The following is a 25615-nucleotide window of genomic DNA, read 5'->3' as shown; positions in this document are numbered from 1 at the left end:
ATTAACCCATGGGGATGAAGTAAGGACCAGATGGAAAGAATATTTTGAAAGCCTGATGAATGGGAATAGAGAGATAAAAGGGGCTGTAAACATGATTGGTTTGGGGGGTGTGCAGAGAAGGAATGCAGTGCCAGATAACGTGACACTCGCACAGGTGAAGAGCGCTGTGAAGAGGCTGAAAAATGGGAAAGCAGCTGGGGTTGATGAGGTGTATGCGGAGATGATTAAGTGTAGTGGAGCGAGCAGAAAGAAGTGCTTGTTGGAGAAATGTGAGAAGGCATGGATGAGTGAAACTGTGGCAGCAGAGAGGAAAAAAGGCTGTGGTTCTACCCCTGCACTAAAAGAAAGGTGAGCGAAGTGAGTGCAAGAATTTTCGTGGCATAACTTTATTGAGTGTGGTAGGAAAGGTATATGAAAGACTTATTATAGAGAAAGTAAGAGAGATATCAGAAGTCCTAGTGAGTGATGAACAGGGTGGCTCTAGGAGTGGCAGAGGATGTGTGGGTCAAATATTTGCAGTAATACAGATAGTGGAGAAGGTTTGTGAGAATGACCATAAGGTGTTTATGGCATTCATGGATCTGGAAAGCGCATACGGCAAAGTAGAGAAAAATTGTGGAAGGTTTTGCTCATGTATAGTGTAGATGGTAAGCTGCTAGGTGTCGTCAAGAGTTTTTGTGATGGTACAGAAACATGTGTAAGGGTAAATGGGCATGTGAGTGAATGGTTCACGATCGGTGTAGGAGTGCTACAAGGTTGTGTGATGTCCCCTTGGTTGTTCAATATATGGATGGGGTGACAAGAGAAGTAAAAACACGAGCAATGGAGAGAGGGATAGCTTTCGTAATGAGTGGTGATGGATGGAATATCTGAAATTTTGTTTATGCTGATGATGCAGTACTGCTTGCAAATACTGTACCGGCCATGAACTTGGAAGACTAGTGCAGTTTTGCTAATGTCTGTGAGCATCGTGCCTTGAAAGTACATGTAGAAAAGGGTAAAAAGTGATGGTTATTGAGAGAGAAGGTGACTCCCACTGTGATGTTGCAGTGAATGGAGAGAGACTGTACTTGGTGAGATAGTTCAAATACCGGGGTATAATGATAGAAAAGAGAGGAAAATGTGCAAAAGAAGTGGAAATTAGAGTGACACAAGGAAGGAAAGTAGCTGGTGCAATGAAAGCCTTGATAAGAAACAGGCTTGAACGTTTTAGCTGCACGAGGCTTACATGAAGGAGTGTTAGTGCCAACTTTATCATATGGATGTGAGACTATGGTGTGGCATGAAAAAGAAAAGTCAAAGGTGAGAGCAGTGGAGATGGGACTGTTGAGGAATTTATGTGGAGTACAGAGTGGATAGGATACGAAATAATGTGATTCATGAAAGATGTGGAGTGAGGAAGTTTCTGTACACCAGAATCGAAGAGTGTACTGAGATGTTATGGTCATGTGGTGAGACTGGGTAACAGTAGAGTGGTGAAAATTATTTGACCGAATTGGAAGGAAGGAGGAGGTGAGGTAGGCTAAGGAGAAGGTGGAGAGATATGGTGGATGGGAGTGTGAAGATGAGAGCTTTGGAAGTCGGTGAGGCTAGGGCACTGACAAGAGATCGAGCTAGCAGGATGAATATTGTGAGGAGAAGCGCATGATCAGGGATTTGGTACCTCCTTTTAACGTGGCAGCGTCCGGATTGACTCTATGGGATACGTTTATGTGAAACTGCAGAACATAGTGAATGTTTTTGGCATATCAGATAGAGCCAGGATTCCTGGGGCTTGAATGTTTAGCGAGTGGAAGCGTGGTCCCTTGGATTGGGCAAACTTGGGCTGTCTGGACGTTGCTCCTCCACACCCTGCCCTAGGGTGAGAAAGGAGGTCCGGGTGATGATGATGTAGATGAATATGGCATCAGTTGTATTTGTTAATCATGTTTTGTGGTTGGTGTCACTAATATACTATTTTATGTTTAAGGGATGATATTGTCACTGATATATTTATGTTTAGTGGTTGATGTTATTATTGTTATTAATATTATTGTTATCATAATGATACGTGTTCTGATATTCATATTGAAAAAAGGATATGAATGAACCATCACGTTATTAAGTGATTTATTTGCATAATTATGACAGAGTGATTGGTGTATATCCTGATTTGTATCGATTTCTGCCTTCATTAATTTTGACATACCCCATAAGTCAAAACATACAAATATGATTCAGAATCGTGTTGGATTAAAAAAAAAAAAAAAAAACGCTTTACTTTATAAGTTTTTCAATGAATACCTAGTTTAGCCTAATTTAATTCCACATAACATGAGCCTCTGGAGATAATATAACCTAGCATGGCCTAAATGTAGTCAGAGAAGCCTATGCTAGCATAACACAATCCAATTTAATGTAGCTTAGCTAAACCTAATATAACAGAACCCAGCCAGATGTAATATAATGGAACCTCACTGTGCTAAGTTCAACCTAGCCATATGAAGCCCAGCCAAATCCAGTCTATTGTAACCCAACCATAGCTTACATAACCTAACCTACTGTAGCCTGACCTAACCTAACATAAACCTACGTAATTCAGCCCACTCTAACTTAACCTTACCCAACTAGACCCTGTCTAATCTAACATAAGCTAACCCAACCAAACCAAATTACACCAGACCCAGGTAAACCCAACCAAATCATATCCAGCCCAACCAAACCAAGCCTAACCCCACCAAAACCAAACCAAACCAAACCAAACCAAACCAAACCCAATCCAAAACAAACCAAGCCAAACCCAAACCAAACCAAATAAAACCAAGCCTAGCCTAACACAACCCGGCCAAACCAAACTAACCCATCCTAACCTAACCCAACCATAGGTGGCTAAACCCTCAATGTAAACCCATGCTGTGGTGTCTGTAGGGGTGTTTCCCGAGGCCAGCAAGGACCCAGTCATCCAGATCGGCAACACTGTGGTGCGTCAGGGGGAGTCGGAGCCGTTCCTTCGCACCATCTTCACGCTGCAGGAATGTGCTCCCATCGTTGGCGCCAAGGTTATGTCATTTACGCAGGAGATGGATATGCTGGAGGTGAGGAGGTTGTGCTTGAGGTGGGGAGGTCATGCTTGAGGTGTTGGTGTTATGCCTGAAGTAGGAAGGTCGTGTGTGAAGTAGGGAGCTTGTACGTAAGGTGGGGAGGTTGTGCTTGAGGTGTTGAGGTTATGCTTGAGGTGTTGAGGTTATGCTTGAGGTGGAGAGGCTGTGCTTCAGGTGGGGAGGTTGTGCTTCAGGTGGGGAGGTCATGCTTGAGGTGGGGAGGTTGTGCTTGAGGTTGGGGAGGTCATGGTTGAGGTGTTGAGGTTATGCTTGTGATGGAGAAACTGTGACTGAGATGGGGATGTTGTACTTGAAATCGGAAGGTCGTGCTTGAGGTTGGGAGGTCATGCTCGGAGTGTTGAGGTTATGCTTGAGGTGGGGAGGCTGTGCGTGAGGTGGGGAGGTTGTGCTTGAAGTGAGAAGGTTGTACTCAAGGGAGGGACGGAGGTCATGCTTGAGGTGGGAAGGTTATGCTTGAGGAAGGGAGGGTGGAAGGTTATGCTTGAGGAAGGGAGGGTGGAAGGTTATGCTTGAGGAAGGGAGGGTGGAAGGTTATGCTTGAGGAAGGGAGGCTGGAAGGTTATGCTTGAGGAAGGGAGGGTGGGAGGTTATGCATGAGGAAGGGAGGGTGGGAGATTATGCTTGAGGTTGGGAGTTCATGCTCAAGGGAGGGAGGTTGGGAGTTCATGCTCAAGGGAGGGAGGTTGGAAGGTCATGCTGGAGGTAAGGGAGTCATTCTTGAGGGAGAGAGGGTGGGAGGTTATACTTGAGGTGGGAAGGTCATCCTTGAGGGAGAGAGGGTGGGAGGTTACACTTGGGATGGAAAGGTCTTGCTTGAGAGAGGGAGGGTGGGAAGTTATGCTTGAGATAGAAGGGTCTTGCTTGAGATGGAAAGATCTTGCTTGAGATGGAAAGGTCGTGCTCGAGATGGGAAGATCATGCTTGAGGAAGGGAGCGTGGAAGGTTATACTTGAGGTGGGAAGTCATACTTGAGGGAAGGAGGGTGGGAGGTATGCTTGAGATGGAAAGGTCTTGCTTAAGATGGGAAGGTCGTGTCTGATGTAAGGGGATCATGGTGGAGGTGAGGGGATTATGCTTGAGGTGGGAGGGGGGGTCACCTTAGGCGGAAAGGTCATACTTAAGGCAGGGAGGGAGGATATGCTTGAGGTGAGAAGGGATAGGAGGAATGAAGTGCTTGATGTGAGGAAGACAGAAAAGCATGAATAACCAGTAACAGTTGATGTGACACAGGCTGTGTTATGTGATGATATGAAGGGCCACAGGTCACCACTTTCTAGAGTGTAGTAAAAATAGGTCATTCACACAGATAAGAGGATGGGGCTGGGTGTTATGGAGTATTTGTATGTGAAACTGATTTATAATTGTGGGAAATCAGGTAAAACTCTCTCTCTCTCTCTCTCTCTCTCTCTAGCCAGACGCCAAAATCAGTTAAGGGGCGGCCGTTTGTCTTTGAGTTAGTTGTTTTACGGGGAGGGGAACAAACCCTCTGTCAACCAATTTACTGACACGTAAGGAACACGTATTGGTTGGTTATATGGTTACCACCCAGCCTTGTTGATGGTTTCCTGGCTTACAGGAAACCATTAGGGTTGTCACTTAATGTTAAGCCACCTGAAAAGGAAAGAAGAGAAATAAAAAATGACAGGAAAGATGGCAGAAGTAGCAAGAGAGGAGGGCAGACACAGAAAAACAATGATAAGGGTGGAGGAAGAAGTGGGCACCACTACATCATGCAAATGGATGATGGTGAAAAATAGGAAGAGAGGAGGGCAGACACAGAAAAAGAAAGATAAAGATGAAGGAAGAAGTGGGCAGCACTACATCAAGTCAGTGGATGGTGGTGAAAAATAGGAAGAGAGGAGGACAGACACAGTAAAAGAATGATCAAGGTGAAGGAAGAAGTGGGCAGCATTACATCAAGTGAGAGGATGGTGGTGAGAAATAGGAAGAGAGGAGGACAGACACAGTAAAAGAATGATTAAGGTGAAGGAAGAAGTAGGCAGCATTACATCAAGTGAGTGGATGATGGTCGCTACCGGATAAAGATAATACTGTTGATTTTTAATAGTGGGGAGTGAAAGATTTTCTTTGGGGGGAGGGGGTCTCATTTATAAAGGCTCCAACTTGCTTGCGTCAGCCTCGGTCACCTAATGGCGGTTCTTCATGCTGCTCGATCTCTGGCAGCCTCCGTATTCAGTTCCTTATCCCTGAGGTCACACTCCATGATCTCACCTCAAGTCTTTTTCAGTTTGCCTATCCCTACCCCCAACATTGACTTTGCTCACCTTCCTCTCCAAGTTGTCATCCTCCATCCTCTCCACATAATACAGTATTGCTAAATTGTTTATATTTGTAGAGCTGGGCGAAATTCCTGCGTGCTGTGGACCCTGACATCATCACAGGCTACAACATCAACAACTTCGACTTCCCGTACTTGCTGGACCGCGCCAAACACCTGAGGTCCAACACCTTCGCATACCTGGGACGCATCAAGAGCATTAAGTAGGACTGGAAGGTTTTAGAATGTATGATTTTTTGACCTTTCCTCTCATCTCTCTTTTCTCCTCTCCTGTCCTCTCCTTTCCCCTCCACCCCTCTTCTTCCCCCTCCTTGTCTCTTCTCTCATCTCTTGTCTCCTCTCCTCTCTCCTGTCCTCGTTTCTCCTCTCCATTCCACCCCACCCCATGCAACTCCCCTCCACTTCTCTCCTTTCCTCTCTTCTCCTCTCCTCCCCTCTCCTCCCCTCTCCTCTTTTCTCTTCTCTCATAAACTTCCCTTACTTGCTGGACCATGCTAAATGCTCAGTGTTCATACCCTCTCTTGTTTCAGATGCACCAACAACATCTAGAGGGTTTGACAAATTTGTGTTCTTTGTTGTTCTTTGTTGTTAATGTTTAGTTAGTCTGTCTCTCTCTCTCTCTCTCTCTCTCTCTCTCTCTCTCTCTCTCTCTCTCTCTCTCTCTCTCTCTCTCTCTCTCAAGTATAATAATAATAGTGCTAGCAACAGCAGTATTTATGGACAAAGTTATCTCTCTCAAGTATAATAATAATGACAGTATCAGCAGTATATATGTACAGAGTTATCACTATAAGTATAATAATAGTAGTGATAGTAACAGCAGTATTAATGGACAAAGTTATCTCTCAAGTATAATAATAATAGTGATAGTAACAGCAGTATTTACGTACAAGGTTAATCTTGCTGTCTTCCTCAGGTCAGACGTGAAGGATTCAGTGTGGCAGAGTCGACAGATGGGTCGCCGGGAGAACAAATCCATCAACATTGAAGGTCGCTGCCAATTTGACCTCCTCATGGTTAGTAATGCCTCACCTTGTAGACAAAACTGTAGCATTTTAATTTTCCTGTAGTCTAGATGAACTTGGGATTACCCATCTGTCTATCCACTGCCAGACGCCTTAATTCTGTAAGTAGTGACCAGAAACAAATCGCCTCCATATTGCCTTGTCTTCCGCCATTTTGCTGCCCTCCCCCAACATACACCCTCCTCTTTCATATTCCTCTCCACTCCATCCTTCCACCTCAGCCTCAGCCTACCCTCCACTTCACTCACATGCACTTTCCTCATTAGTCTCTCACTCTCCATCCTCTCCACATGGCCAAACGACTTCAATGTATTTGTCCTAACGATTTCTTTCACATCCACTCCATAAATCTCCTTCGCTTCCTCATTTGCCAGTCTGTCTCTCCATGTAACTCCACATACTCCTCTCATATAACTCATTTCCACTCTTTTCACAAACCTCACTTCCATACTTTAGGGTTGGAATCACAATACTGTTATGCAGCGACTTTTTACTTCCATGCTCACTTCCATATTTCTTATCACTTTTCAAGAACCAGCAACTGTTGTACTCTTTCAAGCACATCATCCTCCAATCTTCCATCCTTACTCATCACACTACCCAAGTACTTAAATGCACTCACATTTTCCATTTCCTCATGATCCAACCTCACTGTACATTCAGTGACTTCATTTCTCTCGAGAACCACAACTTTACTCTTCCCTAAATTCACCTTTAGATTCCGTTTCTTACACACTCTCCCAAACTCACTCACCAAGCCTTACAGTTCCCCGTCGTCTTCACTGAACGCTACAGCATCATCTGCAAACAACAGCACTGGAAGTTTCCAAACGTTGCCCTCTCTCATTAAAGCCGCTCCAGCATCCACTGCCCTACCTTGTAAAGTATCTCTTTTATAACCCCATCCATATACAAGCTGAACAGCCACGGAGACATGACACATCCCTGTTTTAATCCAACATTCAAATAGGAAAATTTTCTAATTTCACCGTCCAGACACACTGCATCCTTATCACCCTCATACATACTCTTCATGGCATTCAACAACCTCCCATTTACTTCATATATTCTTAAAATTTTCCACATTCCTTGTCTATCCACTCTGGGGCGAAATCATTCTTAATTCCCTGACCTATGCAATGATCCCTTAGTTACTACGCACAATTGGTACCGTGGTTCGTGCGTGATAAAATTACGCGATAATGAAAGCACAAAACCTTTGGGATTTGTCGTAATTGTTGCTGGGCATCCCATATGCAATCCCAAGTTTTCTCACTGACAACATTTTATACCCAATAAATACCTACGTACTGTTATGGCAAGTATCAGAAACATATGGGCATGGTTAGGTCAAGAGAAAGTGTTGAAGATGGCACAATCAGGAAGAAACACAAACCACATAGAGACCTGAGATGGGCTTGAGGTAGAGGTCTGAGGCTAGGGGATGGAGAGTTAATGGTCTCCACCACCTGGGATTAACTCCACAAGCAGGACCTTATCCTGGAATCCCTCAAAGCCATCAGAAACCACACACTCTGCACCATCATTGTCGACAGAAACCAGCTCGGGTGTGCGATACCAAAGTTCTCTCTCTCTCTCTCTCTCTCTCTCTCTCTCTCTCTCTCTCTCTCTCTCTCTCATCCAGCAGTGACAACAAAAACTGCTACAACCAAGTGTGCAGTGACTCAGGGATCCCTGTACTCTGTTCACTTTAGGTGTAAGATTGTCCTTTCTCCATCGTCAATGCCCAGCCATAACAAGGCAACACTATACCTCATACCAATTAATCTGGCCAGGCATGTATGGCAACACTGCTCCTGCCAAGATTCTGATTGGCTGGAGGTGTTTGTTCGATTTCATTGTTGCTAAAACTGATACTCTCTTTATTATCAGATATGATACTGAGTTTGTCGACAATACAATCGTCAAAACCAATAAGAAATCTGTTATATACTTATCAACAATGAAATTTTCGTATGAAGATAGAGATATTGAATCAACAAAGTATTATAACAGTCCAAGTCAAGGTCAGCATTCGAACAGTTCCTTTAAATCTCCGACACTCCTTAATATAACAGAAAATTAAGGAAACCTGCATAATCTAAGCGTTGGTATAATACATTTAAATTTTAAGATCAGTCCGCACCCTTAAATCGTGCCACAACTCTGAATAATTAAAAATTTTAATGAAAAGACGAGTTTTGTGGGGAGGGAGGTTTGAAAAAATCGCGAGAAATCAAAGTAGGCTAAAGGAAAATATTTCATTATATATCGTCTATTATCACAGTACGGACCGATCTTAAAATTTAAATGTGTAAGCGTCCTTACCCGACGAAATTACTAGCCATGATGCTATAGTATTGTTTTATTCTAACATTAAGGCCTGGCATTTTGTCACTTACGGAGCTCCCTAGCACCTCTTCGCTAGTAATTTATTTTTAAATATGCCAAGTTAATATCCTTATGTACGTTATGGATGGCGAGTATGGCGATACCGGAAGGATTTATGTAACAGATGGACAGTAAAGTGTAATAACCAAACTAAATCACTTAGGAAAAGGTGTTATGGAGCTTCCTTAACCAAGAAGAATACAGGCCAAGGTAACACCAGAATATGATGCAGTGGAAGGATATTTAGCCATAGTATTGGTTTTATTCTGACATTAATCTACTTATCTATCTATAGCCAGACGTCTTAATCCCGTAAGGGGCGGCCAACAAACAAATCGCCTTCATAAGCCCTGTTCCCCGCCATTTCACTGCCCTCACCCTAGCGCACAACCCCCTCTCTCATATACCTCTACACTCAGTCTCTCCATCTCATCCTTGGTCTCCCCTTCCTTCTCCCTCCCTTCACCTAACTCTCATACTCTCCTCATTAGTCTCCCATTCTCCATCCTGTCCACGTGGCATTAAGCAGAAAATAGGCTTCAAAAATACAAAACTCACCAACAAATTTAAGTCACTGAAGTATACATGTGTTCTGGTCTGTCAGGTTCTGGTACGAGACTACAAGCTGAGGTCGTACACGCTGAACGCAGTATCGGATCACTTCCTCCAGGAGCAAAAGGAGGACTTCCACCACTCCGTTATATCAGATCTCCAGAATGGCAACCCCCAGACACGCAGAAGGTGGGTGAGGGGCAAGGAGGGGAGATTTGAACACTTTCATGGATTTCATTTGTGTGGATAAATTTCAGGCTTATTGACTGCATTTTGATATATTTTTTTTTAATTTGATGTGTCCTTCAGTGCGAGGCCTGGGAGACCTATGTTTATGATTGAAGAGTTGAGGGGAAGGATGGGACTGGAGTATATTGGTGTTGTGATGATGAGGGGTAAATTGAGATGTTTGAGCATGTGGAGAGTAATTGAGGATGACAGTTGGGTGTGGTAGGTAGGAAGTGTGAACGTTGAGGGTAGGGTTGTGGGAGGCTGACTGAAAAATATCTGAGAAGAGGTCATAGCGTGTGACCTCAGGATGAGGGACTGAAGAGGGAGGCTGCCAGAGATCAAGCAGCATGGAGAGCCGCCGTTAGGTGATCAAAGCCGATGCATGTAAGCACGTTGGCGCCTTTTTAAATGGTACAAATGATACAATTCTGACAGATATGTTAAGCTTTGCATAGAACTTTAGTCAACAGAATTCCTGTAGTAGTCAGGGGGATTATTAAGGCAATATCCTACCCAGCCAGTTTAGAGTCTGTTTTAAGGTGAATATATTTTCCTGGAGATCATAAGAATAATGAGAATCACAGGTAAATATAACAAGAAAAAAAGTACCAAGCTCGGACTGCACTTATTCTGAAACGGATGAAGCATTGTGATATATGAAGCAGCCTGTGATTATAAGTGTATATATTATCCTTGGTAATTATTAGGAGTCAGAATGCACAATAGTTCACATTCTGGGCGCTGTGTGTGTGTGTGTGTGTGTGTGTGTGTGTGTGTGTGTGTGTGTGTGTTCTGGGTGCTGTGTTTTTAAAGGCACAAGGTTAATAATTTCACGTGTGTCCTACAAAACTCGTTCATTTTCACATCCATCATACCCCAGGTGTGCCTAACTTTTTTTTTTGCATCATCTTTTATTAAGTTATTAAGAAGACAAATAAACTTATGTGTGTTGTTTGCATCTGCAACCGTCTTCCTCTGTCTGTATTTCCCACTGCCCATGATCTCCAGTCTTTCAGACGAGGTGTGTCTTGGCATCTCGAAATGAGCGGATCTTGAATTTAGCTCTCCGTTATTTTCCTGTTTTTTCTTGGAGGGAATAATTTTGCTGGCCCCTGGCCTTGGGTTCTTCTATCATGTATTAAAAAAAAAAACCTTAGTGCTACCCCAAACTCTGACTACACTACGTTGTATCAGTATATTGTCTGAAGGACCTGGTAGAAATTTAGGTATTCTGATGATATTTACAGCGACATTTATATAATTATGTTGTTATGGGAGTCAGGATTTCAAAGACTTGCAAGTTTGTGCGACCAGTTTGGCTTTTATGCTTTATATTTCTCTGATTCCTACCTCGCCCCATCCTTAGGTGGAACTGTCTGAATTTCCTGCTGCCTATGATTTACAGTCTTTCAAACGCAGTGTGTCCAGGCATCTTGAAAAGAACAGATCTTGAATTTGGCTTTCTCTTATCTTGTTTTGTTTTTTTCTTGGAGTGAACAATTTTCCCGGCTTCAGGCCTTTGGGTCCTTCTTCCTTGCATTTCGATAGAGAGAGAGAGAGAGAGAGAGAGAGAGAGAGGTCAAGATGATGATTGTTTGATTGATAGTATGTGTGTTTTTTACTTCATGCTTAGATTAGCGGAGTATTGCCTGAAGAACGCACTGCTGCCCCTACGTCTGTTGGAAAAACTGATGTGTATTATTAACTACATGGAGATGGCCAGGGTCACCGGTGTACCACTCTCATACCTCCTGACACGTGGACAACTGATCAAAGTTATATCACAGCTGCTGAGGCAGGTGGGATATAATATAGGTAGATACTGTAAGTGAGTGACGGCAAAGTGTGGTTGTTGATCAGGCAAGGAAACTGACAAGATGAAGTTGATGTCATGAATTATCTACGATACAGTAAAAAGGAATACAATACTAATGGTTTGGATTCGTTTTACTTTATTATTATTATTTTTTAAGTGCACCATTCATCATCATCCAGACCTCCGTTCCCACACAGAGGCAGGCTGAGGAGTAGCAACGTCCAGAAAGCCTAACTCAGCCCAATTCAGTGGGCCACGCTTCCATTCACTCATCATTCAAGCCCAAGGAATCCTGGCTTCATCAGATAAACCAAAAAAAATTTCACCACTTTCTGTAGCTTCATATTTACTTATCTGATAGTGCCAATTCGTAAGCTGTCACAAAAAGGGGTGCTAAATCACTGGTTATACGATTCTCTGCACAAAATTCATCCAGCCAGCTCGGTCTCTTGTCAGTCTCTTAGCCTTACCAACTTCAATACCTCTTTCTCACACACTCATCCACCATATCCCTCCACCTTCTTTTTAAGCCTGTCTTGCCTCCTCCTTCCTTCAGATTCGCTCAGGTATACCTTTCACACCACTCTAGTCATCAATTCTCTCCACATGACCAAACCATCTCAGTACACACTCTTCAGTTCTGGTGTCTACAGACTTCCTCACTCCAGATCTTTCAAGAATAACATCATTCCGTATCCTATCCACTCTCTGTACTCCACATACGTTCCTCAGCAGTCCCATCTCTACTGTTCTTACTCCTGAGTTTTCATTTTCATGCCACACCATAGTCTCACATCCGCATGTTCAAGTTGGCACTAACACTCCTTCATGTAAGCCTTGCGCAGCTGCAACATTCAAGCCTTAATTCTTATCAAAGCCTTCATTGTACCAGCTACTTTCCTTCCTTGTTTCACTCTACTGTCCGCTTCTTTTGCACATTTTCCTCTCTTTTCTATCACTGTACCCACGTATTTGAACTCTCTCACCAATTCCAGTCTCTCATCGTTCACTGTAACATCACACTGGGAATCACCCTCTCTCTCAGTAACCATCATTTTACCCCTCAGAACTATGTGTAAACGATTAGGCATTGAGATACAGTTAGAATTTCAGTGCTTTGGATGGTGAGTGAATAAATGTTTCACTGGGCATGCTGTGGATAGTTCTTGCTCTGTCTATCACGCTTCCTCCATCTTTGCTTTTGTACCCTACCTTACCCCATCCTAAGGTGGGAAAAGAGGTCAGGAGAATGAGTTATACACTAATATTTTCATATATAGTGACAATGTTGGATGTGTAATGTGACCATGAATCCGAGGCCTGGGAGGGGCTAGGTTTACAATGGAAGAATTGAAAGGAAGGATGGAACTAGAATGTATTGGTGTTGCGATAAGGAGGGGTAGATTGAGATGGTTTAGGGATGTGGAAAGGATAGAGGATGAGAGCTGGGTGCAGAAAGTGAGAAGTGTGAACAACAGGGGTAGGGCTGTGAGAGGCAGATCAAAAAAGACCTGGGACGAGGTTATAGAACGTAACCCCCAGGTATAAGGGGCTGAATAGGGAGGCTGCCAGAGATCGAGCAACATGGAGAGCTGCTATTAAGTGACCAAGGCTGATGCATGCAAGCAGGTTGGAGCCTTTATAAACAAAACAAAATGAATGAGTCAACCAAAAAAGTATCAGCCATCTTACCCCACGTATCATTCTCAAACAATGACGAATTATTGCGGTATATGGGGCAACCTGTAATTATAAGTGCAGATAGAGTCCTAGAACTCGAAATGGCATATATAACACTGATCTACTATTCTGACTGCTTCAGAGATGAAATGTACTGTTTCTGATAGATTTCGACGTGCTGAATTCAAATATGACTCCTGGTTTCCGGATATTTTCGTATTTAGCAGATACGCAGTAAGTCAGTGTATGTATATTTCATATCACAATAAGACTGAATAATACAGACAGAATGTGCTAAAACACTAATTCAGCATGATGCTGTGGACGCTAATTGTGCAAGTCACACGGTTGTTCACGTTCATTAATCGTCTGTTCGACGTTTCTTCTCTTGCCTCTTGAAGCTTTCGAGTGAAGAATCCCTCATCACTGTCCAGCATTAGTCTGCTAGCGTTGATGGATTCCACTTGCCCTGATATCGCTTCTCCATTGTTGCAATATCCTGGTGGAACCGCTCACCATGCTCGTTACTCAATGCTCTACAGTTCGGTAGAAGATCCAGATGAGAATGTAGAAAGTGTATTTTCAGCGACATGTTGCAGCCTAGGCTTCTGTACGTCTCAAGCAGGTTTTCCACCAGTTCCTTTAGTCATCCGCCTTCTTGTTCCCAAGAAAGATTGTTGCAGGTCTTTCGAAAGCCTTCCATGCCAACTCCTCCTTGCCTCATAGATCATGGTGGAACTCATTATTTCTGACAAGTTCACGAATTTGCGGGCCAACAGACACCCCTTCTTTTATTTTCACTTCACTTTGCCTCGGGAAGTTTACGAGGAGGTACTTGAAGGCCGGCATAGTCTTGTCTATTGCTTTAACAAATTTCTTCATCAGGCCCAGCTGGATGTGTAAGGGTGGCAAGAGAATCTTTCCTGAGTCAACGAGCAGGGGATGCTGAACATTTTTCTGCCATGGTTCCAACCACTGTCGAAGCGGCCAGTCTTGCTTGATGTAGTACAAATCTCTTGCTCGGCTATCCCATTCACAGAGAAAGCAGCAGTACTTGGTGTATCCAGCCTGTAGACCTAGCAAGAGAACAAAAACCTTCAAATTGCCACAGAGCTTCCGCTGATGTGAGTCATATGCATCTCGAGAGTTGCTCCATGTGTGTTGTACTTCGATGTGCTGCATGGCCAACTGGAATTGAAGGCATTTAGTTGCCGTTATGTAGCAAAACGGCTTTGAGGCTGGTCTTTGATGAATCAATGAACAGCCTCCACTCAGAAGACTCATAAGTGATGTTGAGAGCCGTCATCAATCCATTGATGTCCTTGCAGGCCACACGTTCTCCTTCCATAAAGAAGAATCGAACTAGGTCTCTTTGGCGGTCACGAAACGTGGAAATCCGAACATCGTTCACCAGTAGATTCCACTGCTGTAGCCTCGACCCAAGTAACTCTGCTTTATTCTTAGGCAATTCTAAATCTCTGACGAGATAGTTGAGTCTGGCCTGCATTATGAGCTGTGACTCAATAGGAACTTATGATGGAAAATCTGGGTCAAGTGATGTAGGATGCTCAAGAATGGAGCTTTCAACATCTTCCTCTTGCTCATCTGACTCCAGTGTGAACACTTCTGGAGCCACAGGAACTGACAGTGCTTCTCCATGGGATACCAGTCATATGGCAGATGGAATGTTGAAATACTACACAGTCCACTTCTTTTTCCTTGACACACCTGCAAATGGAGGCACCATGCGGAAGTGACAGTTGCTGATGTGATTTGTCGGCTCCCTTCAGACCATCGGCACTGCGAACGGCATGGATTTCTTCTTCCCATTCAGCCACTAACAGAGGTTTGTTGCACAAGTGCTGCAGCATATGTGCGGGGCCCAGGTCTTATTCTGACTGCCGATTTTGCAGCCAAAATAGAGACTGCAGGCCTCTTGATCATCGTGGTTATTCTGCGCTTTTGTGAAACAAAAGTAACCTCACCACAAACATAGCAGAAGTTGTCGACATTGTTCGCACAGTTACAAGGCATTTCTACCAATCCTGCAATAACAGAACACACGTTTTTATTAGTGATTAGTGACTTGTTTATAGGTGATTAAAGTGATTTTGTATGTGACTTAAGTGATTTTATAGGTGATTCAGTATCATAGATTGTCTTTTGATCATATTATTCAGATCACACTTTCTTGTTTCAAATCGTGCTCGTTCTCTCGTAGTCCTAATAGCTCGACTAAATATTCCAGCTATTTATTATATTCTGTGATATCTTGAAAACTAGAGCCAATCAAGATTTTTATAGTATCAGTACCGTTTTCAGCGACCCAGAATTAGTCATGTACGACTGATTTCAGTTCAGAAGCATTTTGACTGTAGACCAGTGTAATCACATATTGGATGGTATACTTTTTGAGGCAATATGTTACTAGATTCATGTGTGTTTGCAAAACTCGCTCATTTTCACAACCATCAATCCTCAGGTGTGCCATACTTTTTTGGTCGAGCAGCATGAAGAGCCATCATCAGGTGACCAAGGCTGACACCCGCAAGCATGTTGGAGCCTTCGAAAACGAAATGAAACGAAACGAAACGTACTTTGAAGGAGATAATCTGCAACTGACTTTTGATGCGTTTCTATCCTACCTTATTCTCTATCATCTTCTTACATTGCCTATCCACTCATTCATTCATGTTTACCGGAACTATATCTATCTATTTATAGCCAGACGCCTTAATCCCGTAAGGGTTGGCCACAGACAGATCTCCTCTATGTCACCCTGTCCCCTGTCATTTCACTGTCCTTCCTCCAGCCTACACCTCCTCTCTCATATACCTCTCTACCGCATCCCTCCATCTCATCCTCAGTCCTACCCTCCCTCTCCCCCTCTCCACCTCACTTACATACACACCTAGTACTTCTGGTAGTTGGGGGAGGCAGTGGCCAAATCAGTAGAGAATTGTCCTGCAGTCCTATTGGACCCAGGTTCCAGTCCTAGCTGGGACAGGAACAGTTTAAGGATTTGAACCTCATTAAAGCAGACTTGACTGATCTACAAGATGACCCGGTGACATGTCGTAAAAATACTCCTGCTAATACCGATACACCAGTCCCGTATGAGACAGCCCTAACATGTATTCAGTATGGATAGTGGGTGTTAACGCCGAAGTGGTGACATGTGGGGGTGTATGGACGTAGGAGGACTACTGAGTCTTGCTAATGGGCTTTGAAGCCTATGCCCAGATTCGGACACATAAAAAAAGTCTCTCACTCTCCATCCATTCCACATGAAACTAATTATCATAACATCCATTCCCCATTCACCAGGCAGTAAAGCAAGACTTGGTTCTGCCAGTAATCAAGGACGTTAGTGAGGACGAATACGAGGGTGCCACTGTGTTAGAGCCTGTGAAGGGCTACTATGATCTGCCCATCGCCACACTGGACTTCTCTTCCCTGTACCCCAGCATTATGATTGCACACAACCTATGTTACACCACACTGCTTCCTGGACCACACAAGGCACAGGAGTTAGGGTGAGGATATGCCGACGTTTGTTAGTAGTAAGTGATTACACTGACATGCAGGAACTAAAGTTAGTGTATGTTGACTTGTTTTTTAGTAGGAAGAGTGATTTTAGAGACATATATTAGGTTGGGGGAGGATTTATGTTTCACCACACTGTTTCCTGAGCCACACCAGGCACAGGAGCTGGGATGAGAATATGCTACTGTTTGTTAGTGGTGTGGATGTGATAGAAATACAATGAGGTGGTTTGGTCATGTAGAGAGGATAGAGAGTAAGAGACCAACTAGGAGTGTGTATGTGAGTGAGGTGCATGTGGAGTTACATGGAGAGGCAGACTGACAAATGAGTAAGTGAAAGAGCTTTGTGGTGTGCACGTGGATGTGATAGATAGTGTTAGGAGATATACACTGAATTGGTTTGGCCATGTGGAGAGGATGGAGAGTGAGTGATTAACTTGGAGAGTGTACAAAATGTGAGTAAGGTGCATGTGGAGTTACATGTAGAGGCAGACTGACAAATGAGTAAGTGAAGGAGCTTTGTGATGTGCAAGTGGATGTGATAGAAAGCGTTAGGAGAAATACACTGACTTGGTTTGGCCATGTGGAGAGGATGGAGAGTGAGAGATTTACTAGGAGCGTATGATAGTGCTTTGGTGGACATCTGTGCTGGTAAGAGGTTGGCAATAGCCAACACCTACTTTCGGCATAAGATGATCCACCGGTACACATGGAGAGGAATGGGGAAAATGGATGGTAAACTTGTTGAACAAAAGGCAATGATAGATTACGTGTGTGTGGATGAGCGAATGAGAAGACAAGTGTTGGATGCAAGAGTGTGGAGAGGGTGGGGGAATGGAGTCTTGGACCATCACTTAGTGATGGCCAAGCTAAAACTGCAAAGAAAATGTAGAGACGAAGGGGAAGACAGGAGGAAACAGCTCCTGTGAGAAGAGTGGAGAATTTGCAAGATAGTGAGAAAATGGCAGAGTATAAGAGCATAGTGGAAGAAATATTGGGAAGGTATGAGCTAGAGCAGATGGAAGGGGTGGAAGACGTATGTAAGATATACACGGAAGAGGTAGGTGCAGCGTGTGAGGTGGTTTGTGGAGTGAGGAGTTGCAGGGGTGTGCAAGGAACAGCATGGTGGAATGATGAGGTGAAACGAGCTGTGGAACAAAAGAAGAAGGCATATAGCGAATGGTTAGCGAGTATAGGTAGGGGAGAAGATGAGAGAGAGAAGAGAGAGGTATATGTGAGCAGGAGAAGGGAGGTGAAAGGACTGGTGAAGGAGAGTAAGAAGAAAGTGGATGAAGAGTTTGGGAGGAATTTGAGTGTGAAATGGAGGGAGAGTAAGAAATTGTTTTGGAAGGAGGTAAAGAAAGTAAGGCAATGTGAAAGGGGAAATAGTAGGGAGTGAAAGATAGGAATAATAGATTGTTGGTGGAGAAGAGAGAGAAATTGAGGAGATGGAAGGAGCACTTTGAGGATTTGTTGAATGTAGAGAGTGACAGCAGTGCGAATATAAGTGGTTGGGGAATGGCTGGGAGAAGAAGAGATAAGAGGAGGGAGGAAGAGATCAGCAGGGCAAAAGCAGTGGAAGCAATGAAGAAGATCAAGATGGGATAGGCCCCAGGTATTGATGGAGTGTGTGGTGAAATGCTGAGGTATGGGGATGGGATTGTTGTGGAGTGGATAAGGAAGTTATGTAGATTGGCTTGGGAAGAGGGAAGGGTTCCAGAGGACTGGAAATCAGGTATAATTGTTCCTTTATACAAAGGAAAAGGGGAGAGAGAGAAGTATGTGGTAACCATAGGGGTATTTGCCATCTTAGTGTGACTGGAAAAATATATGGTAGAATACTCATTGATAAGGTTAGGCATATGACAGAGGAGCTAGTTGGAGAAGAACAAGGGGGATTTAGGAAGGGAAAAGGGTGTGTAGGTCAGATATTTGTTCTAAGATGTTTAGTGGAGAAGTATCTAGAGAAGGGAAAGAAAGTGTATGCTGCCTTCATGGACTTGGAGAAAGCATATGACAGAATAGATAGGCAAGGTATGTGGAAGGTATTAAGAATATACGGAGTGGAGGGGAAATTGTTGAATGCAGTGAAGAGCATGTACGAAGGAGCTAGGGCTACCGTGCGAGTGGATGGTGAGCTGAGTGAGTTCTTTGATCTCAATGTGGGACTGAAACAGAGTTGTGTGATGTCTCCATGGCTATTTAATGTATACATGGATGGGGTTGTAAAGGAGGTGCAAGGTAGGGCAGTGGATGTGGGGGTGGCTCTAATGAATGAGGGTGAGATTTGGAAGACTCCGGTGTTGCTGTTTGCTAATGATACAGTATTGATGAGTGAAGATAATGGGAGTTGCAAGGTTTGGTGAACGAGTTTGGGACAGTGTGTAGGAGGAGGAATCTGAAAGTAAATATAAACAAAAGTAAAGTTATGGTGTTTGAGAGGAATGAAGTCACAGAATGTACAGTGAGGTTGGATGGTGAGGATATGGAGAATGTGAGTTCATTCAAGAACTTGGGTAGTGTGATCAGTAAGGATGGAACTTTGGGGGATGCAGTGCGTGAAAGGGTACAGCAGGGAAGGAAAGTTGTTGGTTCACTGAAAGCAGTGATGAGAAATAAGGAGGTGAGTATGGGAGTTAGGAAGTCACTGCATGATAGTATTGTGATCCCTACCCGGACGTATGGAAGCGAGGCGTGGACCTTGCAAGAGGGGAACAAGTCAAGAGTTGGAGCAGTGGAAATGAGTTACTTGAGAGGAGCATGTGAAGTGACATGGAGAGATAGGTTGACGAATGAAGAAGTGAAGGAACGTTGCGGGGTGGATGTGGATGAGGTTGAGAAGATTAGGAGAAATACACTGAGGTGGTTTGGACATGTGGAGAAAATGGAGAATGAAGGACTGACTAAGAGGGTGTATGTAGGTGAGGTGGAGGGAGGGAGAGGGAGGGGTAGTCCGAGGATGAGGTGGAGGGAGGGAGTTGAGAGGTATATGAGGGAGGGGGGTCGAGTTGGGGGGAGGGTAGTCAAATGGTGGGTGACAGAGCGACTTGGAGCGTTTTGTCTGCGGCCACCCTTTGCGGGATTAGGGCGTCGGGCTATAGATAGATAGTATGTGAGTGAGATGCATATGGGGTTACCATACATGAAGAGACAGACTGAAATGAGGAAGCGAAGGAGCATTGTGGTGTGGATGTGGATGTGATAGAAAGCGTTTGGAAAAATACATTGAGGTGGTTTGGTCATGTGCAGAGCATGGAGAGTGAAAGACTAACTAGGAGAGTGAATGTGTATGAGAAGCATTTGGAGTTACATAGAGAGACAGACTGACAAACGAGGAAGTGAAGGAGCATTGTGGTGTGGATGTGGATATGGTAGAAAGCGTTAGGAGAAGTACAATGAGATTGTTTGGCCATGTGGAGAGGATAGAAAATGAGAGACTAATTAGCAGAGTGTATGTGAGTGAGGTGCATGGGAAGTTGCATGGAGAGACAGACTGAGAATGGAGGAAGTGAAGGAGCATTGTGGTGTGGATGTGAGGGAAAGCATTCAGAGAAATACATTGAGGTGGTTTGGCTAAGTGGAGAGCATGGAGAGTAAGAGACTAACTAGGAGAGTACTGTATGTGAGTGAGGTGGAGGTGGGGGAGAGGGAAGGAGAGGCCGAGGATGAGAAGGAGGGATGGAGTAGAGGGGTACAAGTATATTGAGAGAGGGGGTGTAAGTTAGGGGGAGAGCAACGAAGTGACAGGGGACAGGGCTCACAGAAGGCTCAGGAACTAGAGTGAGAGTGTGTAAAATTGAACATCACTTGCAAGGGTGAATAGAGAGATGCCATTGTATGTTAGAACCCTTCATAGTCATTTGTCATTGTATTTATTCCTTGATCCTGGGCTTCATTAACCAAACCCAGGTATTTACTTGCTGGGGTGACTTAGTATGTCCCAGTTACATACCTGTGTGGGATGGAATGGCTTAGTATATCCCAGTTATCTACCTCTGTTGGCTTGAGTAGCTTCACACATCCCAGTTACGGTATTTACCACTGTGGGATGGACTGGCTTAAGATATTCCCTCCCTTTCTCCCTTCCCACAGGCTTGGTGAAGAGGACTACATCAAGACGCCATCTGGGAATTACTTCGTCAAGGCGTCACAACGTAAAGGTCTGCTGCCTGATATCCTTGAGTCTCTCCTTGCTGCTCGGAAGAAGGCAAAGGCAGACCTCAAGAAAGAAACAGATCCATTTAGACAGAAAGTAAGAACACTCATTATTTGCCTCTGTTTGTGTGTCTGCCTGTCTGTCTGTGCATCTGTCTGTCTGTCTGTCTGTGCATCTTCTGTATGTCTGTTTGTGTATCTATTTCCGTCTGTTCGTGTGTGTGTGTGTCTGTCTGTCTGTGCATCCATCTCTCTGTGTATCTGTGTCTGTTTTTGTATGTGTGTGTGTGTGTCTGTCTGTGCATCTAATTGTCTGTCTGTTTGTGCATCTGTCTGTCTGTTTGTGCATCTGATTGTCTGTCTGTTTGTGCATTTGTCTGTCTGTCTGTTTGTGCATCTGTCTGTTTGTGCATCTCCAAGTCACTCATTATTATACCTCTCTCTCTGTCTCTCTCTGTCTCTGTCTCTCTGTCTCTCTCTCTCTCTCTCTCTCTCTCTCTCTCTCTCTCTCTCTCTCTCTCTCTCTCTAATGCCAAAGTGAATCCATAGATTTTTTTTCCCCTCTACTCTCTCGAGCTGCTCTCGGGTGCCTGCCCTTTCCTCTCTTGCTTCCTTCTTTCCATCCCTTCTCTTCTGTTTTTCATTCCCTCATTCTTTCCTTTTTCCTTCTGTCTATGAGTGACTCTGCACTGAGTGACAAGCTAAATGGGGTCCTGTACATCAGGAAACCATTTACTATACTGGGTGGTAACTACATAACCAAATTATGGCACCTGGTGGTTTAGTGGGCAGTTAAGGCGCTCCAGTCAGATTGAGCCAGTGCAGGTTTATATCCAAGGGTTGGTTGGTGTTTATTGCTCACGTAATGCCACTCAGGGATGAGTGAGGTGGTCACTCTCATCTTAAATGTCAGGACTAGCTTGCATAGCCCAGGGCTTCTGTGCTCCTCATGGGGCAACACTGGATTAGATGGATGGAATTATCTACCTATCAGTTTATCTGTTTATTGCCAGACGCCTTAGTCCTGTAAGGGGTGGCCACAAACAAATTGCCTCTATGCCTTCTTGTCCCCAGCCATTTAGCTGGCCTTCCCCCTGCTCACACTGCTTAGGTTGAGCAGAATATGTATTACTTTGGACTAATGACAGTATAAATCTTCTCCATTTTCTGTAACACACACACTAGCCTTCCCATAGCCACTGCTCACTTGACTTTTTTTTTTACATTACTGCAGTACCAAAGTGTAATACCAGTAGTTTATGTACAGTCGTGGTCATAAATAATCACCTATCCTCCTGTACCCCTTGCCTCAGGCTGGCTCCTTCATGCACGGCAAGACATACTGGAGTAAGAGGGGCTGAGAGGGAGGGGCCAGAGAGAGAGAGAGAAGGAAAGGTGGGTGGGGGGACGAGTGATGGTGCTGGGGTGGGGTGAGGGAGGGGAGGGAGGTTAGGCAGGGGAGTGAGAATGAAATGCGAAGTGGTGGCACATAATTTGTCTATTCAGGGCATGATATAAAGGAATTAATATTCCTTAGATAATGCTGCATTACACCTTGTACAGCTGGGTCAGATAACATTCTTCAAAGTGCTGCTGTCAAGGGCTGGCTCGTGAGGGAAATATACTGACGTAACAGATCAAACATTAGTGCGGAGCCAGATATTTGTGTTTATCCGTGTATCTTGACTTCGGATGCAGAATGGAATCTGGATGGCTTTGACTTCCGTAATGTTTGTGTAAGAAATGTCCTCTATAGTTATATGTAATCAGTGCTTGTAATAAATACCATTTGCAGCCTTTGACATGGCTGTGTCCACAGTAAATATGATCATCCTCTTGGTATACGCTCCCTCGGTGCAGTCACCATCATGTCAGCTATTTTATGGCATCTCTATATGAAAAGGTTATTTTAAATAATTGTGCATAAAAGGTAAATAAATTTGATGTCTGTGCGCCTGGGTGGATATAATAACGGTATTTTTCATAATCTGTTAGAAGGAAAATGAAACAAATCCTACTCAAACTCCAAAAATATATATATGTCAATGTTTACCTACATTCGTCAAGCCAAAGCAACCAGGAAAGCCTTAGTAAGTGGTCCAGTGGCCTCCTGCCTCAATATTTTCTTGCTATTGTTCACATGACCGAGGAAACAATGTTTTTGATGGTTTGCTGGTTTCATTTGAAAAGCTCCCATTCTTCCTTGGTGTGCTGGAGGAGGCGGGCCCTTGTCCTCTCGTTCTCTGGCTTTCACACATTGACAGTCTGGTCCTACACAATTTCGTAGCCTCTGCACTAATATTTGATCTGTCATATCTCATGAGCCAGCCCTTGATATTACCATCTATCGAAAGCTTGTTATCTGACGCCATTATACAGGGTGTAATGCAGCATTATCTCTCGAATATTAACTCCTTTATATTATGCTCTGAATGAAGGAAAATAGACAAAATATGTGGCCACTAGCCACTTCGCGTTTCATTCTTCTTCCCCTACCTACCCTCCTTTCCATCCATCACTCCACCCCAGCAACATCATTCGTCTCCCCAACCACTTTTCCTTCTCTGGCCCCTCCCTCTCAGCCCCTCTTACACCAGTATGACTTGCCATGCATAAAGGAGCAAGCCTGGGGCATGGAGTACAGGAGTATATGTGATTATTTATGATCACGACTCTATGTACTAAAGTGCTTTGAATTGTTTATTTGTTTGTGAGAAAGGGATGAGCTAGGGGAAGGGCAGCAAAATGCTAGAGGACAGGGTGACATTGAGGCGATTTGTTTGTGGCCACCCTTCACAGGATTAACCCTCCCCATCCCGACCGATTTTCCACCACTGACTCCCCCCAATCCCGACCAAGTTTGGAAAAAAAAAATCTGGGCTCAAACCTCTGCTTTTGGTGAAAAACATTGAAAATTCATAGAGAAATCGCTCACCTGAGGTTTAAAATACTGAATCCATGTATCAGTACCCCTTACCTTACTGGGTTTTCTATCAGGCTGGCTCCAAAGAAAACAAGTTCTATGGGAGGGTAACTATTCCACACCACTCATAAACGGTATTTATTTATTTATTTGGTACGAATTTACATGTAATACAAGAGTATATTGGTTTTCACACAGTAATATAGGCGATATAAGCATTGTTCCACTCACAAAACACATCAACATACCTGACCTTTTTTGGCAACATTACCTGATCATCATTTCGGACTGTTTCTTCCTCTATTGCTATGTAAACTTTGTCCTCCACATTCTCATCGATTTGGGAATCACTCTGGCCTTTGAATTTCGTACCGTGGCATGAAATGTCTTTACTGGCCAGGTCACTGGTAACAGGTGAATTGCCAAGACAATGGCGTGCGGGGCAGTGAGGTGTCATGCAGGGTAATGCACTGTCCCTGCCTGGCATCTTGTAAAGGAAGGTGTCTCCGTGGTATAAGTACCAAAAATCATGTGCACAAAATTTGAGAAAATGTGCAAAGGGACAGACCTTGTAATTGCGTCGCGTTTATATACGTCATCGGGACTCAAAACAGTGACAAAAATGTTCGGACGTATATATATCGTCAACGGAGACGCGGGTTAAGGTGCTCAGGCTATAGATAGACAAATAGGTAGATTAATTTTTTTATTAAGAATGACTATAGTTTCTATTTTTTTTTTAATGGAAAAAATTTAGTTGTTAGAAGTAACCAGAAGCCTGGGATCCCACATTACTGAGTGAAGTCAGTAATGATACATGAAGGTCAGATCTGTTCCGAATTCCATACATCAGTAATTGCAGTAGACCCTGACTATATTGAATTCAACTGGGGAAGAACCAGATCCGATAAATCTGATAGTCAGTTATATCTGTGGCCCCTCTTCCCTTCCAGTTGGGGATTTCAAGCACATTTGTTTCATTTGTGTTTTTGTTTATTAAGGTTTCAACATGCTTGCATTCATTGGCCTTGGTCACCCGAGTGGGCTGTTTCCCCATGCTGCTCGATCTCTGGTAGCTTCCTTATTCAGTCCCCTTATCTCTGAGGTCACCTTCCTATGTGACTTTTTGTCCCAACTTCTGTCTCAGGTCTTTTTCGATTTACCTCTTTGCAACTCTAGCCCCAGTGTTAACACCTCTCAGTTTTTGCACCCAGTTGTCATCCCCCACCCATTCCACATGCTCAAATCATCTCAGTCTACCCCACCTCATCATAACAGTAATACACCCCTCCCATTCCAATCCCCAATCTAATTCCCCCCAACCCTTATCTCTGTCACAACCTTCTCCTACCCCTTCCTCTCCACTCACACCCCTACCTCTCCCTAGTGCTGTAGCACCCAATAGACATCGTACACACAACATTAACATTCTTCAGTTAAACATAGATGGCAAAAACAAAAACACACAATTCATCAAACAACAAAACATACACATTGTCATTTTACAAGAAACACAACAATGAAGAACAAACACACACACAAAAAAAAAACACCTACACTTCATAATTTCACCACCATCAGACAAGATCGGGCCGACGGCAGTGGTGGTGGACCCATCACCCTGTTACAATTCAATCCATCAACTTTCCAGATATTACCTAATGCACATGCAGCACATCACTTCTGCCTTCACATGACAATCCACACAACAGAAATACAATCAATTAAAAGAACACTTGTAACAAATTATGCATAACAATTGTTCGATACATACATCCCCACCCCCAATCATCCCCCCACCCAGTACCAAACAATTACTTTCTTCAAATACATCACATCACTAACATACCCAACATCATCCTGGGTGGTGATTTCCTAACGCCAAAGTGTGCCTGGC

General features: G+C 43.8%; 1 protein-coding gene across 1 annotated transcript in view; it reads left to right on the top strand.

Moving 5' to 3' along the window:
- LOC145395413 (DNA polymerase delta catalytic subunit-like) overlaps positions 1 to 25615 on the top strand; it is a 138202-nt gene that overhangs the window by 49546 nt on the left and 63041 nt on the right. Inside the window, exons 8-15 of the mRNA XM_080269016.1 lie at positions 395 to 407; positions 2908 to 3074; positions 5458 to 5603; positions 6317 to 6416; positions 9421 to 9557; positions 11233 to 11398; positions 16423 to 16625; positions 20733 to 20892. Of these exons, the coding sequence (XP_080125142.1) occupies positions 395 to 407; positions 2908 to 3074; positions 5458 to 5603; positions 6317 to 6416; positions 9421 to 9557; positions 11233 to 11398; positions 16423 to 16625; positions 20733 to 20892 (1092 nt within the window). The remainder of the gene's footprint in view (positions 1 to 394; positions 408 to 2907; positions 3075 to 5457; positions 5604 to 6316; positions 6417 to 9420; positions 9558 to 11232; positions 11399 to 16422; positions 16626 to 20732; positions 20893 to 25615) is intronic.

Source organism: Coenobita brevimanus, chromosome 31 (genome assembly GCF_032717465.1).
Source record: "Coenobita brevimanus isolate Jiangsu-jjx chromosome 31, ASM3271746v2, whole genome shotgun sequence".
In the NCBI taxonomy this organism is placed as follows: Eukaryota; Metazoa; Arthropoda; class Malacostraca; order Decapoda; family Coenobitidae; genus Coenobita; species Coenobita brevimanus.
The sequence above is the reverse complement of the archived record's forward strand: the minus strand, read 5'-3'. Positions and strand labels throughout refer to the sequence as shown.